The sequence below is a fragment of the Bemisia tabaci genome, chromosome 5 (assembly GCF_918797505.1).
Source record: "Bemisia tabaci chromosome 5, PGI_BMITA_v3".
Taxonomy (NCBI): Eukaryota; Metazoa; Arthropoda; class Insecta; order Hemiptera; family Aleyrodidae; genus Bemisia; species Bemisia tabaci.
Genome location: NC_092797.1, coordinates 19,956,103 through 19,974,146, shown reverse-complemented (window position 1 = coordinate 19,974,146; position 18,044 = coordinate 19,956,103). Strand labels below are relative to the sequence as shown.

Below are 18,044 nucleotides of genomic sequence, written 5' to 3'. Positions count from 1 at the left end.
CCTTGTCTGCACCACCCTTTCCTAACCTCAAAAAGTTTAAAGTTCGATGAAAGTTTGTCCGAGTTATCTCAATACGCTTGATTATGGATGAAGTATGCGCATAATTTCTCTGAAAGTCCTTAGCTGACTTTAATGTCACGAATTTTTAGCGTTTCACATACATTGATTCACGCGAAAAAGTGTTGAATCCATTCAATTACTCCTATGTGCTTAGAAAGAACTTAGCTTCACACAAGTTTTGATGGCGGGGTCCTGTGATTTTTGCATTCGAATTTTCAAATGTATCCCTGTTCTGTTCGTTTTATCTGTGGTCGCCTGGTCTTATTTCGCATATGTCGTCCAATTGTGCTTCAGTAAGTATCCACCTCTCATGATTGTGAAAGTAACTGAGAGCATCACTCAGATCCGCATCCGTAAACTCAGAATCAATCCGCAAAAATACTAAGAGCTCCTTGTATGCAAGCATTTGGGTTTGGCACATTATGTTTCTTGCAGCGGTGAGTTTTATCATCAATGGGACTGTAGCCATGCGTGTCTGCGATTGTGCATGCTTGTATTGAAGTTTAACAGGGTGATGCGTAACAGGAATTGCGACTTGCTCTCATGGTTGCGTCGACTGAATTCAACGCTATAATGTATCTTTCAAAAGTTTGAAGTTCTTAATTAGTGTCTAATTACACACAAATTAAATCAAAGCTGTGCAATTTTTCTAATTAGTAACATATTGAAGGCTTTCTTCTTTCTCCCAGAATTGTCTAGTCCATCAGAAATGTTACGTAAAGCTTTTAACTTTGTGAGAGCATCAGAATATCTCATTTCTTATTATTTCTGAAAAAAATCAAATGTATGCTAAAGGATAATACCGGTTTTAAGTTAGTGCTCATGTATTTTGAAGCATTATAATTTCCTTGGTTTATGTGTTGCAGATACAGTGCAGTCAAATGTTGAGCGAGTTTTTGATTTGATGGTATACCATATCCTATTATTTTTTTTCTTATGGGCATATTGGCAAACTGTATGCACTCCGGTCTTCACTGTGCCTCGTAAAGTAAGTAATATTGTAATTTCTTGAAAAATTGTTCATCTGCTTTAAGAGTCTCAGAACTATGTAAATGATTTTATTTAGAATAGATGTAGGGTAGGATGGGGTCAGTCCGCCAGGGTGGGTCAGTCCGCCAGTCGACCGTAGCGCCCCTAGCGGTGGTCGAATTGGGAAATTCAAAGCATGGGAGTAAGCAGTTGGAAGTGCTCGTCTACTATATGTTGTTCAATGCATGATTCATTTATTTACAACTAACCTACAGGCGCAAGTGTTAAAATTGCTCCCGATCGTAACTTTTTTCTTTTTTGGAACTTTTCGTCTGGACTTTGGTGGTTTGGTGATCGAAATTTGGTAAGTACATCATCGTAAACTACTCACTCAGGGCTATTGATTCCGTTTTTGATCTTTGAAATATCTTTACTTCTGTCATGTCAGGTAACAATTTTGTGCAGCGAAGCCGGGATGGGGTCATTCCGCCAGTGACGCCGAGGGTCATTCTGCTACTGGCTAAGTGACCCCTTTTTAGGTTTAGGTGCTGCTACACTGGCTAGTCCTTTATATGTATGTAGTTCAATTTCAAAACCACCGACTTTTTATTAATATTTTAACTTTTTTTTGAAAAAAAAAAAAAAATCAAATTTTGAAATTTATTAGACCTTTAAAATTAACTTTTCGTTCTTATAGTTACAGACTTTTTTGTACTGACTGAAGTTCTGAGTTCAGATATGTTTGTTTTCCTTCATTTTTCTTAATTAAATTGTTTTTTCCAGCACTTTTCATGTCTTCATTTGCTACTGACGTATTGACCCCAGCACTGGCGGACTGACCCTAAGAATGTGGCGGACTGACCCTACTCGTGGGGTCACTCCGCCACTTTCTTTTTTTAAAAAAAAAGGTTCAAAAAAGGGGGGGAAAATGCACCTAAAGTATCCAATTTTTTTTTGTGCATAGTCAAAGGTCCAAAGATCACTCCTAGCATTCAAACAAGTTCATCCATCAATTAGGGAACCCAGGAAAAATCTTGGGGCAAAAAAGTGGCGGACTGACCCCATCCTACCCTACCTAAATGGTTCATCCGTCAGTAAATTTTCAGCATCATTTGTGAATTTTTATAGGATTTTTCAGTTCTACAAATGACAGGTGATCAATGTATGCTTGGTGTAATGAGTATATATAGCATTTTCATTTAAGAATCAAATTATTCATAATTTCATGGTTGACGTCTCGACTCTTAACCATGAAATTTCTTTCTAGTTTCTCTTTTTTCAAGTTGTTCTAGAGTAAATTTATTTGTACTTTGTTTAACATTCCTAGTTTAAAAGAAGAAAGTAACATCTGGAAAGGAAAAAAATCTAATCCAGCTCCAAAATGTATCAAAGACTCTGTCCTCCTCCAAAAATTTAATAGCCAAACGGTCCAGAAAGCCCAGATTTTAGGGGCTACTTTAATTTTTCAGGAGACAAATAACTTTTTGATGTGCTGCATACAGCATAAAAGGCATGCGCTGCAAACGGTGAATTGAGAGCGTTATCATTGCTTCACGATCGCAAGTTTGAAAAAGTCGATGGGGTGCCTCAATTTTTTAGGTGCCCCGCTACCTGATAATTTTAAGTTGCTGAGGGAAGGCAGAACTTTGGCGAAGGACAAATCTTAAGCATCAATCTGTAACAACTATACCAGATTAATTTTTTGGCTCTCGGTCAATAGGAGCCCTTTTATTCTTATGGACTTTCATTTCAATTATCTGAAGCTACAGGTTTTTGTTATGTATTTCAGTTTGTTTTATCAGCTGAGGATCAAGACAGATTTAACAGAGCGGAAAATGAAGGTGCGCAAAAGCAAATAATAGAGGAAGTAACTCAATCCCTCCCTCTAGCCACAAGAACCGCCTCTGGAGGTGAGAATGTCCAATATATCATTTCATTCATCATTTGAGGGACTTCTTTTATGTATGGAAAGTTCCCAAATCTGCTGTTATATATTCGTGAAAGTTTAACAGCCGAGCCACGTGGCTCAATATTCTGAAGATCAATATGAAATATTGCTACCTTATTATTTTTTACCTCTTTATTACTAATTGTTTTGCCAAAAATGCCCATGCAAGAGAAAATAGATAATGAATTATCATTCCAATGCATGCACATTGTCATTTTTAGGAGGAAACTTAAATCAAAGTCATGCCTAGTATGCGCTCAGTCAGAGTGCCTACAGGTCTGGAAAATGAGGAATAGTGAAGGAATTTTGTCAGTTCAGGAAAATCAGAGACCAGCAAGGGAATTTTATGCAAAAAACTTTTTCTATTAAGTATTGTAATTTTTTATGTTATTGACAAAGTAACAATTTTTTTTAACAATGTCTGATATTTTATTTTTTACCTTCACTTTTGAATCAAGTCTTAAAATAAAAATGCCCTTGTAATCACAATCAAATCACTATGACCAGAATGAATCATGAGATATCTTTTTTAATTGTTTCATTTCAGGATTCCGTTACTGTCACATTTGCAGTCACATTAAACCTGATAGATCTCATCACTGTAGCGTCTGTGGAACTTGCGTCCTGAAGATGGATCACCATTGTCCATGGGTCAACAATTGTGTCTCATTTTCCAATTACAAATATTTTATACTTTTCTTAGGCTATGCCTTACTATACTGCTTATTCATCGTTATGTCAACCCTTCAGTACTTTATTGAATTCTGGGAGGTAACCGTACGTATTATATTTTATATCACTATTTATACATTTTATTTGTTAATTTTTTAAACCCCACTATCTTGTCTCAATTCAGCTCATTTTCAAAATCTCTTAATTCATAATAATTATGTGGAGAACAACAGTGAAAATCAAGATACTTAAAAAAAAAACAAAACAGAACTCTTTAAGGGCATTGTTCAGCCAAGAGGAATAAAGTGATACGAACTTTGAAATGGAAAAAAATAAGTTTGAAGTTTCACTCTCCTGTAAGTCTCAATGTAACCTTCAAACCAGAAATCATAATTCTCTACACACGATGTGTTCGAAATAGCAAGATTTTAGTTTCCCCTATCAATACATCAAGAAGTCCCATAGACAGTCCAGCCTGAACTAGCATTTTCTGACAATTTTTGATGATTGGAGACTGGTGGTTTTAAAATACAGTGTGCCATTTTATTAAAAAAAAATTTGGTGTGTTATTTATAAGCTAAGCATCAAAGCATAGACTATAAAATTTATTGTCATTAGATAATACTCCTTAGACCAATTGTGAAATGTCTTTTTTCTTTCTTTCTTTCAGGGAAATCCAGACAGAGTGCAAAGGTTCAATGTTTTATTCTTATTTTTTGTAGCTGCGATGTTCTTATTCAGTTTAGTTTCTCTATTTGTATACCATCTTTATCTTGTATCTCACAATAGAACAACTCTAGGTAAGCTATTATTTTTTATCTTATTCACTCTCAATTTTTACGTTTTTTGATTCCTCCTCCCATTTTTTGTTCCAAAATTAGAGTATAGAATTTTTATAGCCTCTAAGGAACCATAATTTCTATTTGTTGTCATATGGAAATGCATTTTGAACTCAGCCTGGAAAATCAATTGAGTTCATCAGTGATGTCTAATGAAAGAACAGCGACAGAGCGTCAAAGAAGAGATTTAGAGGTATCAGTTGCCTCAAAATATTGGGAAGACAGATACATGAGACGTTTTGGTGCAGCAAGGCATCAGAGTGGGTTGTAGGGGTGACATGGATATCATTGGCTAAATGCCAAAAGTACGCATTACTATTGCAACGTTTGCAAATCTCCGATTATGATTCCTTTTTTTGAGGAATATCAATATGTTTCCTTGCTATTTTGTCTTATTTATTTTAGAGTGAGTGAAGAAAATTCACAGCCTATTTTAGTGAAAACTGTTGGTTAGCTTTCCTGTAAAAAGATAAAACATGAGTGGACACCTACAATGTCGCCGTCTTAGATATGCATTTTCCGACTTAAGTCATCGATATGTATTAATATTGAACTCAACCGGAAAATAACAATTTAGTGTATCAGTGTGGTGTGCCCGCTTTAACTAACTTCTTGGCCTCATCTGCATATTTATTTTTGATTTTCCAGAGGCTTTCAGAGCTCCCGTTTTTATCAGAGGTCCAGATAAAAATGGCTTCAATCTGGGTTGTGGCCCAAATTTCACTGAGGTTTTTGGTGATGATGTTCTTCTTTGGTTTGTTCCAGTGTTCACCAGGTGAGTTCGGAAAAGGAGAAAATTCATTTTTTTTGTATTTGAACAGTTGTCCAATATTGTCCTTGTGAAATTGCAGTGAGGTCAGAGATTACATACCATTGAGTTTTACCAAGAGGGTTATTCAAAATCGGCGATTTTACCCTACGCTTGGATTTTGCCCGGAGTTGGATATGTTGTTCCCTATCACAAGACACGCCTTTTTCCGGCATTGGCAAGTTCACCCGAAATTTTTCCCGCGCGCTACAGCGTTGCCAAGTTGAAAACGGGCAAATTCCGTAAGTGGCATTAAAATTGAGCTATGAAGTTGCGGTTTTAACGAAAATTCTCTAAAAATTGCGCACTTTTAGGAAAAGACCATGTTTTTGATGTCGCATTAATTTTAACATGCATTGTTGCCAATTTTTCGATTTTTAAATTCGACAAATTTTACAAATCCGCGAATACCCAAAAAGGCTATCTTCAAATTTGAATAAAAAGTTGTCTAATCGATAGTTCGTTTGATTCCGCATCCATCGATATATTATAGCTCGCTGGGAAACTTTTGGTTTGCGAGATATCATCATTTTTGTAAACAACTTTATGGAGCGACGACGCTTTTTGAGTCCGGGCAGATAGAAATTTTAGCCTCCAAAAACACCGGGTAGCATTAATTCCATGGTTTCCTATACAATTTTTGGCGCTGAATCCGAATTTGACCATTTCATAAAAAAATTGTCACCAAGATGTTGCCAAATTTCGCAAAAATGGCTTAAAATAGGCCTTTTTGGCGGATTATGGCCAGTGACTTGCCAGGAGTTGATCAGACGACAAAATTGGTTATTTCCACAGTTAAAACTCGTTAAACTTTCTACAAGCTGAGTCAAATTCTTTCTGCTCACGGCAAAATTAAACGCGTGACCAGCAGCAAACTGAAAGAAAGACACCAAAATTGGCGCTTTTTGCGGTTTTTGTCCTAAGTTTCTTGTTTTCCAATTAAGAGAATGATTCTTGACTAAACTAATGAACAACATGAGCAGAATTTAATATAAATGAACAGTAAAATAAAATCGATCTTATTCCGGTGTTGCCAAGCTTAAACAAAATACTCGAATTTTCGCTGGTTTTTCGATATTTGTGCTGTATTCTTTGTTGACTTCTTATTTTTAAATTATTTAAATGTATCTCTCGTGCAAAATAATACCATTTTGTAGAATATTTTAATATCAACTTAGATATATACTAATTACTAGGGTATTTAGTTCGGAGAGGTGCTATAACAATGTATCATATTTCTGTATAAAGAAGTCGATATGTAATAAAATAAAATAAAAAAAAAAAGTTCGGAGAGGAAAAATTCATAAAATAGTGAGTTTTATCGAATCGTGCCAATAAACAACATTTTGAAACAATCATGGAAAACTTTCTGCTAAAAAGTAATGAATAAAATGTACTCCTCAGACTGACTTCATTAAAACAAAACAAGACGCATTGCAATATTGCCAAAATTACGTACAATCATCGAATTTTGGCGGTATTTGACCATTATTATTCATCGTCCTATATTCAGTATACAATTTTATTTTATAATTCTGAGAAAATGGAGTTTAATAGAAAAAAGTAACAATACTAAAGTGAAGAAGACGCCCAGGAAAGGGCAATAAGTGTCTTAAAAAGGAACAAACAGGGCGCTCCAAATTACTGAGGACCTGTGAGAGGACAAGGAACTATGGCGGTTAGGCGTCGCGGAGCAAAACCGCAAGAAGCGCCAATTTTGGTGTCTTTCTTTCAGTTTGCTGCTGGTCACGCGTTTAATTTTGCCGTGAGCAGAAAGAATTTGACTCAGCTTGTAGAAAGTTTAACGAGTTTTAACTGTGGAAATAACCAATTTTGTCGTCTGATCAACTCCTGGCAAGTCACTGGCCATAATCCGCCAAAAAGGCCTATTTTAAGCCATTTTTGCGAAATTTGGCAACATCTTGGTGACAATTTTTTTATGAAATGGTCAAATTCGGATTCAGCGCCAAAAATTGTATAGGAAACCATGGAATTAATGCTACCCGGTGTTTTTGGAGGCTAAAATTTCTATCTGCCCGGACTCAAAAAGCGTCGTCGCTCCATAAAGTTGTTTACAAAAATGATGATATCTCGCAAACCAAAAGTTTCCCAGCAAGCTATAATATATCGATGGATGCGGAATCAAACGAACTATCGATTAGACAACTTTTTATTCAAATTTGAAGATAGCCTTTTTGGGTATTCGCGGATTTGTAAAATTTGTCGAATTTAAAAATCGAAAAATTGGCAACAATGCATGTTAAAATTAATGCGACATCAAAAACATGGTCTTTTCCTAAAAGTGCGCAATTTTTAGAGAATTTTCGTTAAAACTGCAACTTCATAGCTCAATTTTAATGCCACTTACGGAATTTGCCCGTTTTCAACTTGGCAACGCTGTAGCGCGCGGGAAAAATTTCGGGTGAACTTGCCAATGCCGGAAAAAGGCGTGTCTTGTGATAGGGAACAACATATCCAACTCCGGGCAAAATCCAAGCGTAGGGTAAAATCGCCGATTTTGAATAATCCTCTTTGAGGTAAAAAAATCATACCAAAGTACCCTCTTTTTTGAGCTGGTAATTTTGTTCTCCTTTAACTTTGTTCCCCTGAAATTTAAAGATTAAGAAGGGTGATCTTCATCATGTTCACGTGGTTTTGCATTTGGTGTGACTGTTTGTGAATTATTGAGATACTCGTGCACAATAATCATGAATGATCTGTCCGTTTGTTTTATTCCTCTTCATGCTTTTAAAATGTTTATCATTGCACCATAGCAATCAATATCTGCATCACACCTCTTATAATACTTTTGATCATGTTCTATCCTACTCATCAAAATTTCCATGTTTTCAAGCGCAAAAGGGTGTCAAAAAACTGCGGCCTGTTTAGGAGTTTCAACAGATTTTCCCTTGTTTAGGACTAGGAGACAGGAAAAATACTTTTCAAGTGAGCGCGTTCCTCATTTAGGAGCAGAGAGAGAGAATCAAAGGACTTTCCGTTTTTGCATTAATGACTTCATATGCTGCTTTCTTGAAAGAGGCACCTACAAATTTAAAGAGCAATAACTTCGGTAAAAATACATAGTGAGGTTTAAGGCCAAGAGGGGTGCAAAAACTTCTCAACTTTGCGACTGCTGGTCGCAATCAGGCAAGTGCAAAAATGGTACGGGAGCTTTAAAAATAGGAAGATGGCTTGCATTAATGTAAAAACTGTGCATTTTTCCGCAACATTGAGGTGAAAATTGCATGTGTCTCGCAAGATTGTGGTAAAAGTTATATACTTTTCTTAAAATTGCGGCAGTTAGTAAACAGAGAATGAAATAAAAGGTCATCTGTTTGAAACTTTCGAGAAAATAGAGGGTTTCTAAATGGGAGGGCCGATTTGAACAATCAAAGAACTTTCCCTAATGGCATACTATAGAAGTGTGAAATTGTGAAGAATTCTCAGGATTTCTCCATTTGAGGGGCTTTTTTAGTCGTGTCTAGTTTCAGTCCTTCCCCTTTTTACGGTTTTTTACCTCTCATTAGAACTCACAGTTGAACTCTTCCTATAAATTTTCATATTTTCATATTCCGAGTGAGTGAAAAGCTGATATTGACCTCTAAGAGTTCATAATAACTCAGCAGTTCCTCGTTTCAAAGAGCCTCTTTCTATTCTCTTCCATGGTAAAGTTGAAACCAGTCCATTTCGAGTCTAAACCTTTGAATCAGTCTTGCTTTGAATTGCAGCTTGTATCAATCAGCTTTTTTATGAAGTTCCTCTCACTTTGCGTTTTGTACATTTTGCTTTCTCTGATTTCATGATTTCTGGTTTTATGAAGGTTAATAATGTAAGAAACCAAGAAAAGACATAAACGAAAGTGAACAAAAGAACAATTATATATCCTAAAATGAGAGAACTAAGTAACCAAAAGTGGATACACTGATTTAAGGTATTAAATTGAAAGTTGTTCAATTCTATTAAGTTTAGCTACAAATGAGAAAAATTTAGCCAGAAAATGGACCATAACTTTCTATAGTTATAACATACAAGTGACCCTAAAAACCGTTTTTCCTCCATAATTTTTTTGTTATTTATTCAAATTAGGCCCTTTTTTATTTAACTGATTTAAACTTTGCTTTTGCAAACTTAAAAACTAAATTTCTGTCCTAGATGCAATTGATTTTGTGGACAGTCCTTGCAGAAGCATGTGAATCATCATCGCAAATCATGCTTTTCCCCCCTTCCTACCTCTCACTTAGCCCCTGCTCCTTAGTCTTAATATCAGCCCCCATTTTGTTCATTTTGCTCTTTTTATCCAGTTAAACCCTGTTTTCTCTTTTGCATATAACAAAGGAGATTCATTCATTTTCGTGCCTGATTCAACATTATCAGAATCAGCCCAGGCTTATTTTTTTATCCTGTAAACTTTTGAAGGAACTGTCTTTTTCGACATTTTTTTATTTTCATTCATTTACTCTACTGCTCAGTCATAGCATTGTTTTAAAATTGGTTTTTTTGTCCCCCTCTCTTCATGACTGCATTTTTGCAGTATGGGTGATGGCGTAGAATTCCCCGTGCGTTATGGATACAGTAGCTCCTCCAACAGATATCACTCAATGGGACGGACCATTAACAGGTCAGCCTTTTTTCATTATTTTCAATTTTAATCACTGAATTCAACAAACATGGGTTTTTAATAAAGCCCCTTTGCAGCCATTATTTTTGAAAGTCTAGTATTTAGATCTACTGGATTCAATCGTGACATTTTTCTCTCACTATCGATTATTTCTCTGCCAAAAGATGACGACTTACTCAAACAGTTTACTCCTGGGTCGTTTCACAGGATTTTTTTTCAAAATTTTGAACCCTAAATTCTCATTTGTCCACAACTTTCAACCAAAAATTTTCAAATTTGGAGGGTGACTTCTCTTCCTTTATCAAATAATATTAGCTTCACTCTCCTTCAGAAGCTAGTGGGTTACAAGAGAACCTTGGCCAGTCCAAATTAGGTTTCCTCGAATGAGGAGGGACACCTAGTTTCAGGGAAGAACAGAAGCTGAAATAAAAGTATAATGTAGAATTGAAGGTCTAAAAGGCACAGGAATCTTCCAGTTAATTTTGAGATGCGTGGTATCCAATGTCTTGAAAGATTTCAGCTATGCAATGAAAATACCAGAAGGATTTCATGTGCCTGATAAAACCTAGTGCAATAAAATACCATATTTTGAGATCAAGAAAATTCTAATGGGAATCAACTGAATCTGCCAGGACATGATTCTCTGTTCCTAAAGTATTGTTCATTCTATTCTCCTCTTCTGTAATCATCAATGCTGCAATTCCTTTAAAATATAGTATTTATGGCTTTGACTCTTCTCCATGTTTATTTCCATTTGCTTGCTTTGGATGCTACAAGTATGCTGTCTTCACCTCAGGCATGTGCATGCTGCTTATTATTAGAGTCCTTCTTCTTTTCTTTTTGCCGTGAATGTGGATAGCTGTTGTATGTGTCTGTTCATTTATCTTTAAAACATCATTTCTTTGATCCCTCTCAATCAAATTTGAGGGGGAAGCTGCGTTGAACTCGCGCAAAACTTACTAAAATTTAAGGAAACAATTTGTTAACCATGATCAGTCTAACGGCATTTCACGTTTCCTTATTTTCTTTCATGCATTATTTCTTCAACAGAGAACTAAACTACTGAGCGCCTTTGAACTTCCTGTAAATTTACTCTTGATTATAAAGAAAATACTTTGGAAAATTTAAAGGTTCAATGTTGCTTAGTTTTCTGTTTGAAAAATAAACCATCAGAGACAATTAGTCAACATCTGATGTGGTTAAGCTGATTCTAGACAAATCTGTTATTTGTTCTTGACAAACACTTAAATCTCTTCTGGATATTATTTTGCCCAGTTCTAAAATAATTTTTGTTTTGTTTTTGTTGGTTCTTTGTGAATTTCTTTGAAGCTAAACTGATAATACCATCTGATATGAGACAAAAATATCATTACTCAGAAACTTAAGCACCAACATGACCTAATGAAATCTGAGTCACTATGCTTAAATATGAGTATATTTTGTGCTTACAGATCCATGTTAAGTTTTTATTTTGAGTAGTGTGCGTATTGTAAAACTAAATTATTAGTTTGAATTTTTTCTCTCAACCAGCAAAGGAATTTTTTTCTTCTAATTAGTGCAGTTAATTCTTTTTTAGTTTTGAATCAGTCTAAGAGTACCTACAATGAATAATTGCAAATTACATAATTAATCTATAAAAAGATAAAAATCTATTCTAATTAAAGCAATTTAAGGTCACTTAAAATTAGTGCACGTTGTGTTTAATACAGTTACTGACTCTCAACTCAATTTTTGACTCTTAAAGAATTTCTCTCAAGAATAAAAGTGTCTATTAAATCATACTCTAAAATATAAAATCATAAGAGCAACTCGCACCACAACACTCAACGCCTGAGGCACAAAGCGCTTTAGGGATTGGACTGCACAGTGGTGAAGAGGCGTGGCCCCTTAGTCAGTATAATTTTTATTATCGTTGTATTAAAAATCTGACTCAGAAAAAATCGTTTAAGATTTTAAAGTTTGAAAGGACCTCAAATTTATAAGTTGGATTTAGCCATTGTCAGCTTACATTTAAACTCAATTAAATTTTTGAGGAATAATCGGATTATTCTGCAATTAGATTATAAGAACAACTTAAATACGCAGGAAGACACAGCCAAGCAAATTAGATGATACTTATCTATCTGAATTGAGGATTTTACATTGCTTTGCACTGATTGTATACCATTTGTCTAGAGGTTAGCTAACCCTTTAACCTATGTTCTCACTTATGGTGATGATATTGTTGATTAGTATTGGTGATGGTGTGGAATACCCGCAGCGAACATTGGATCCAGCCTCTGATCATCTCTTAGGTTCCGATAATTGGACGGATGACAACGACGATTTCAGATTCGCACCCTATGTTCCTCCATTATCCCCTAGGACTGCCAAAAGAGCCTTAGCACCTACTAATTTAGGTTAGACTTCAATTCTAAATTCTCTTTGCAGTAAAGTTGCATTCCTCAAGAGCTTTTTGTAAAGATGAAGTAAATTTTTTTTAAAAAAAGGCGTTGAGTATAATATGCGGATGACTCAAGATTTTCTTCGTAATTTTTTCGTCTATTTGTACTTAAGTATCAAGTAAACTATTCGCCAGCAAATACAATACTACCGTTAAAAAGTAATTCTGAACATTATCAGTTTTCTTAACTATATGACAGTGATAATTTCTTTCTTAACTTCATAATAAAATCTGTTGCAACACAAAAATTGAGCTCACGAACGAGAATATTGTCACTGAAAATCAGCGAACAAGCAAGTTTGCAAGTTTGCAAGCAAGCTGGTCCTCTCTATGAAGAATTAGAGATCATTTTTTATTTTTTTAGTGCTAGAACTAATGAAAAAAATAAGCTATTATCTACATGGAACTTTTCTCGACTTATTTATTGGCTTAATCAAATTTTTTGTCGTGGCATAAACTCCAATTTTTTCTTTGAAATCCTACGAATGAGCTTTAATTCCAGCTAAAACAAGATTATATTTTTTTGTCTCAAGAGTTTGAGGTGAGCAAAATTTCCCATTTCATTTCCCATGAAAATACTTCAATCCAAGTGAATGAGAAGTCAAAATCAGAACAATTCTAATGTCATCAACGTTCTTGAATTGAAATTGATAGATTTTGTCCTATGGCTTCATCCAAAAGTGTTTCCAAAACTTGTGTTAGTCCCAAGTCAGAATCAGTAAGCTCAGAATTCATTATTACTTGGCTTGGTCTCAAGACTCCTGCATGTTCAATATTAGGACAATTTTTCTTCTGAAAAGTATTTTCTCTGAAATCCTAGAATATTTTGAAAAAAATTTCCAAATTCCAATTATGGTCGAAATCACCCTTGTATGAAATATGTAGTGGGTATCATAAATTTTTATACCGAGAACTTGATTTAGCGGGAATTTACTTACATTCTCCTCCTCCCTCGAAACCTAAATGGATCATGGTTGCCCTCAATGTTGAATTAATTTTTCCTCCATTGTGTCTGAGATTGTTCCAAAGAAAGTAGTGAAATGGGAAATTTTACTCACAAATTAAATCTTACCTTTAATTACTACCTTTTCTAGTTCTTCCTAATTTTTTCTCTTTACTTCTAGATAATTCCTCATCTTATGATTCAACAAGGTCGTCTGATCAATGGTAAAAATACATTTTATCATCTGCAAGTGAAAGTATCATGCCTTCCTCACGTTTTCCCCTCTTTTCACCTAACTTTGTATGTTACCTCTTTGCATCTTGCCTGTCTTGCTCTTTTGGTGAGTGTGTTCTTTTTCTTTATTTTCCTGACCACCACTTTCTCTGTGGGGGAAATCTTGAAACATCCCTCTCCTCTCTAAAAGGACTTTTATATTCTTACCTTTTCTTGCACGTGGCACATACTTATCCCAGGATTGATGGCTAAGCATTTGTATGAGTTAATTTTTTTTTTGAATACTTGTGTTTTGTAGGTAAAAACCTGCTTTCATTTTTTTTATTAGGTTTTCTTTTTTTATGGGTTATTGATTGATTTTTTTTCTTTTCTTCAATTTTACAGTAATTAACTGTGCTACTTTTTCTGTTTTTTTCAAGCTATTTTTAACTATTTATAATTGCGCATATCGATGTCTAAATGCGAATAATGTGTACGTATTTCAGTTGCAATGTTTAAAATTCTAATTATGTTTTATTTTCTTTGAGGAAAACGAATCAAAATTTTTCCCTGCATTTTCATGAGATGTATTCAGAGTGAGTAAAGATAACTCACCAAGAATTTCAAAAGAAACTGTTGATCGGTTTTCTTTTTAAAAAAATAGAACATAAGAGGATACCTATAATGTTGCAATATGTGATGCGAATGTTTCAATTTTAGACATCCCACCCTGTCCTATTATTACCTCTGAATTTTCATAAGTCTGCTATACTATGTGTTTTCCCCCCTAAGATACTTGTGTATGTATAATTTAATCATGCATGTGTCAAATTGTTACCACATCCTTATTTTATTCAGCCTAAATTGAAGGTCCTAGTCCTAAAAATGTTCCTTTTAACATTTAAGAACAAAATGGCAAAACGCTCTCTTCTCCCCTTTGCCATAGAGCATTATGTGTTCTATCAACAGCCCCTTACCAATACAGAGTATTTTTTTCTGTTTTTTTTTTTCTGTCGTGCATGCAAATTTAATAATGCACTGTCTTTTTCTCCATGTAATGGTTTTCAAGTTGCACTGCTTTACCTCAGCACTATTAGTTCCTTCTTACTCTTTTTCAAAGATTTCCGCCTAAACATGTTTTAAAAGGATTGCAGTATGTACCTTGCCATAACAAAAAGAAAGTAACATTCAGATTACAAGCAGTTCTGTTGCTGCATGTGATGATGATAATTCACGTTTCAAATTTTGATGTATGTTTTTCTTCTAGGGTTTACTTCTATTGAACTTACTCTATTCATACTCTCTCTTTTTTATTTTTTGTTGCCGAACGAAGACTAGCTGTAATTGTATGTACCTTTACAGGTTATACCCCAAATGAAATTTGTATAATGAGTCAGTTGCGGTTGAATGAGTCACAGAACAGTGTTTTGATAATCTCAGATTATAAATCAGTAAAAAGTAATAATATCTGTGCAAACATCAAGTTTCCGTGTCCAATATTATCAGAGATATCGCCCTTCAAAATACAGTGTATGACGTCATCCATCACGGTACTGCATTCCATGGTTTCTTTCAACTTGGTTTCATCCATATTTATAAGTTCAGCAACCAGTACAGATGTATGTGTCATTAATTAATCAACCCAAGGTCGAAGAAACCAGGGTTATGTACGCTATGGATGACGTAATACATGGTTTTCTTCGAAGGGCAATATCTCCATTAAAATTGGACTCAAAAACTAGGGGTTTGTACAGATCTTATTATTTTTTGCTAATCTTCAAGCTCAAACGGTCAAAACACAATTTTGTGACCAGTGCAACTGACCCATCAAGTTGGAGCTGAGGAGTACTCTTAGTGGAATTAAATTGACCTTATTTTTCGGCAATTACTAATTTTTTTAATATAATTTTTTTAAGCAAAGAGAAGTGCTGAGGTGACTAGCTAATGTAAGCAAAATAGTTGAAGTAAACAATTGTGATTTCAAAATAACACACGAAGCAGTTTAATTTTAAATTATCTCAATGCTTTCAATCCTCTTAGAGCAAGAATCATTGGTTGGAAACAAAGAAGACGTTGAGTAATTTGCAATGGAACAGTGTCTGTATTTTGAACCAGCTGATCAGCTTGTAAGTGTACGGAAGCTCTCGTCTACATTCCAATATTTTTCAGTAATTATGCGATAATGAGCCACTGACATTGATCAAATCTTGAAGCCGTTCGTAAAATAATATGGCTAAAAGACCATTTTGGTCACTCTATAATGTCATTAGTTTTCTGAATTTTATACTTGTCCCTCTCTCTCTGCGTACTGTGCAGTAAGAGCTTAACACAATCTGTTTGTTCGACTGACATTGACTTATGTTTTTGTTTCAGTGAGGAAAATGGTCTCAATACAGGTTCAAATTTAGATCGCCAGCAGACATTCGTAGTATAGGATTCATATATTCAAGCAACAAAAACATCAGCTTTAGTGAAATTCGTAAATATCCACTAGTCTTCATTTTCCATCCTTGTCTTTTAAAAGAACTTAAAAATTCTTTCTCAAACTTATTTCAAGCTTCGCGGCAACTAATGATCACTATGAATTTATAAAAGTAAGAGTTTCCCTTTTATCAAACGACCTAGCAGCAAATAGGAACCTGCTATTTCGAGAGACTTACCTCCAGGTATGTCACCCATTATTGTGATTTATTCATTGTTTATATTGTTTTTAGATTTACGTTTTTTATCGCATTTTGTAACTTACAATTACTGCAGGTGCCGATATGGGATACCCGCAATATGTGATAGTGCTCTTTAATTCTTTGGCAATTTTCTTTTCAAGATAGTGGATCATCACTAAATCAGAAGGAAAAAAACCGGAACTTCTCCCCGGAGAAGTTGTCAATTATTATGAAGTCAAATTTAAAACTTAAGCAATTGTAGACACTTTCGAATTAAAATAAATTCCCTGGTAGGATGTAAATCCACCCCATAGAAAAAGATTCTAACTCCAGAAGTTTAAATGATACTGGATCACTAGTCAAAGTACGAATTTAAGGATTCTAATATATGTTTCCTCTTCAACAAAAGTATGTGGAACAAGATGCTTGCAATGGAAATTACTGAAAGTAACTCCTAACCAAGATATTAAAAATTTTAACAAAATATCAACCTTTTGGCACTGTTTATGAGAAATTTGAATTTCCTGCAACAGCTGAGCCGAAGGGTCGAGGTTAAGGTTGTCATATTTTCATACTGTAGAGCTAACATGGTAACATTTTGACCACATTTTGCAATTTGGAACTACAATTTCTGGCTCAATTTAGAAACAACGTACGTACCGTTTTCAGTTACCTCATGCACATAAGCGTTTTTACGGATGAGCCAGAAATTGTTGTCCTAAATGCAAGATAAAGTCTGTTTTATGTGTAATTCAACTCAAGTAGAGAACGGTTTTTTCATTAGCAGGAAGTTCGGATCTATGCATCAAAAAACGGTAAAATCTTAGTAAGGAGTAATATTCAATAATTTTCGTGGCATAAATTGAATCAGTGAGAACGAAAACACACCAACTTGGAAAAATGAAAATAATCAAGACACATACAAAACTGCAGAGTAGATGAAGAAGTTAGTTTAAGAAAAAGATTTTTGCTGCCAAAAGACATACACTTATTGACCTTTTAAAGGTAAAAGTTGGAACAGATGCGCTAACTTCAATGACCTTCATGTAAATTAACTGTGTTTAATGGCAATTGAGCATTTTCGAGTTACCAAGTTGGTGTGTTTTCGTTCTCACTGATTCAATTGTGTTCTATGTGAAATTTCATGAGAAAAGGGCATGCACTTATCACAATGCTTAAATTCACACTATGTATAGCGGTCCATTGCCTGCTTTCACCTATTTAGTTGTATTTCTTTGCACTAAATTTAAAAAAAATTTGGACGAATTTCTCAGAATTTTCTTTTTTCTGTCCATTTAACTTCTGATTCACCATTTTTACACAAATAACTGTAATCTTGTGATAAACCTCCTATTTTCATATCATATCATTAGTACTTTCAAATTTCTGCGGATTGTAATTTCTGAACTTGGAATCAAAGAAAAAATCAGGGACTGATCCTTTTCTTCTTTTGTTCAAGCGGGTATTAATACTTTCTCCTCAATCAGATTCGTTGCATCGAATTTCGTCAAAAATTCACTCCCCAATTTACTGAATTCGATTTATTTCCTTGAATAAGCACTTGAAATGACAGTTTCTGTAAGACTTCTCATCTAATGCCTTTGTTTGATCTCTTTTTCCTCTTCGCATCTTCGTAAATTGCATTTTTAATTTTATACTCTGTCATCAAAATTTCACTCCATCCAAGTAAATTTAATTTTTTGTTTGTCATGTGCAAGCTCTCGATGCTTCTTCCTAAACATTTTCTTGAATTTTAAAGGAAAGAGTGGGAAGTATCAAGTAGCGAGTTTCTGTTGCTGATCGGTCAAGCGAAGTTGTCAGGTGTGTTCTGCGCTTCATCGAAGTATCAGGGCTCAATGAAATTTGAA

At 34.7% G+C, this 18,044-nt stretch overlaps 1 protein-coding gene across 6 annotated transcripts; it reads left to right on the top strand.

The window, feature by feature from the left end:
• The first annotated feature begins 16 nt into the window (after positions 1–16).
• LOC109031683 (palmitoyltransferase ZDHHC15B) lies at positions 17–17,274 on the top strand. 6 transcript variants are annotated; one of them, XM_019043345.2, is made up of 10 exons: positions 17–353; positions 927–1,048; positions 2,819–2,939; positions 3,525–3,748; positions 4,320–4,449; positions 5,137–5,263; positions 9,828–9,914; positions 12,147–12,313; positions 13,482–13,524; positions 15,887–17,274. In XM_019043345.2, the coding sequence occupies exons 1-10, from the start codon at positions 242–244 to the stop codon at positions 15,945–15,947; spliced, it is 1,194 nt and encodes a 397-aa protein (XP_018898890.1). In that variant the 5' UTR covers positions 17–241; the 3' UTR covers positions 15,948–17,274. The 6 variants fall into 6 exon arrangements, 5 of the variants coding, with proteins under 5 accessions (XP_018898890.1, XP_018898892.1, XP_018898891.1 ...); XR_011899875.1 differs by having other exon boundaries at positions 19–353; positions 3,525–3,754; positions 13,482–13,640; XM_019043344.2 differs by having other exon boundaries at positions 19–353; positions 3,525–3,754.
• Positions 17,275–18,044: the final 770 nt, after the last annotated feature.

What these genes read in the sequence shown, in the direction of transcription:
- LOC109031683 (XM_019043344.2), top strand. Translation starts at nt 242, where the DNA reads ATGGCGGGGTCCTGTGATTTTTGCATTCGAATTTTCAAATGTATCCCT. An exon ending in TGTCGTCCAATTGTGCTTCA is followed by an intron (nt 354 to 926) that starts GTAAGTATCCAC and finishes TATGTGTTGCAG; the next exon opens with ATACAGTGCAGTCAAATGTT. An exon ending in TCTTCACTGTGCCTCGTAAA is followed by an intron (nt 1,049 to 2,818) that starts GTAAGTAATATT and finishes TATGTATTTCAG; the next exon opens with TTTGTTTTATCAGCTGAGGA.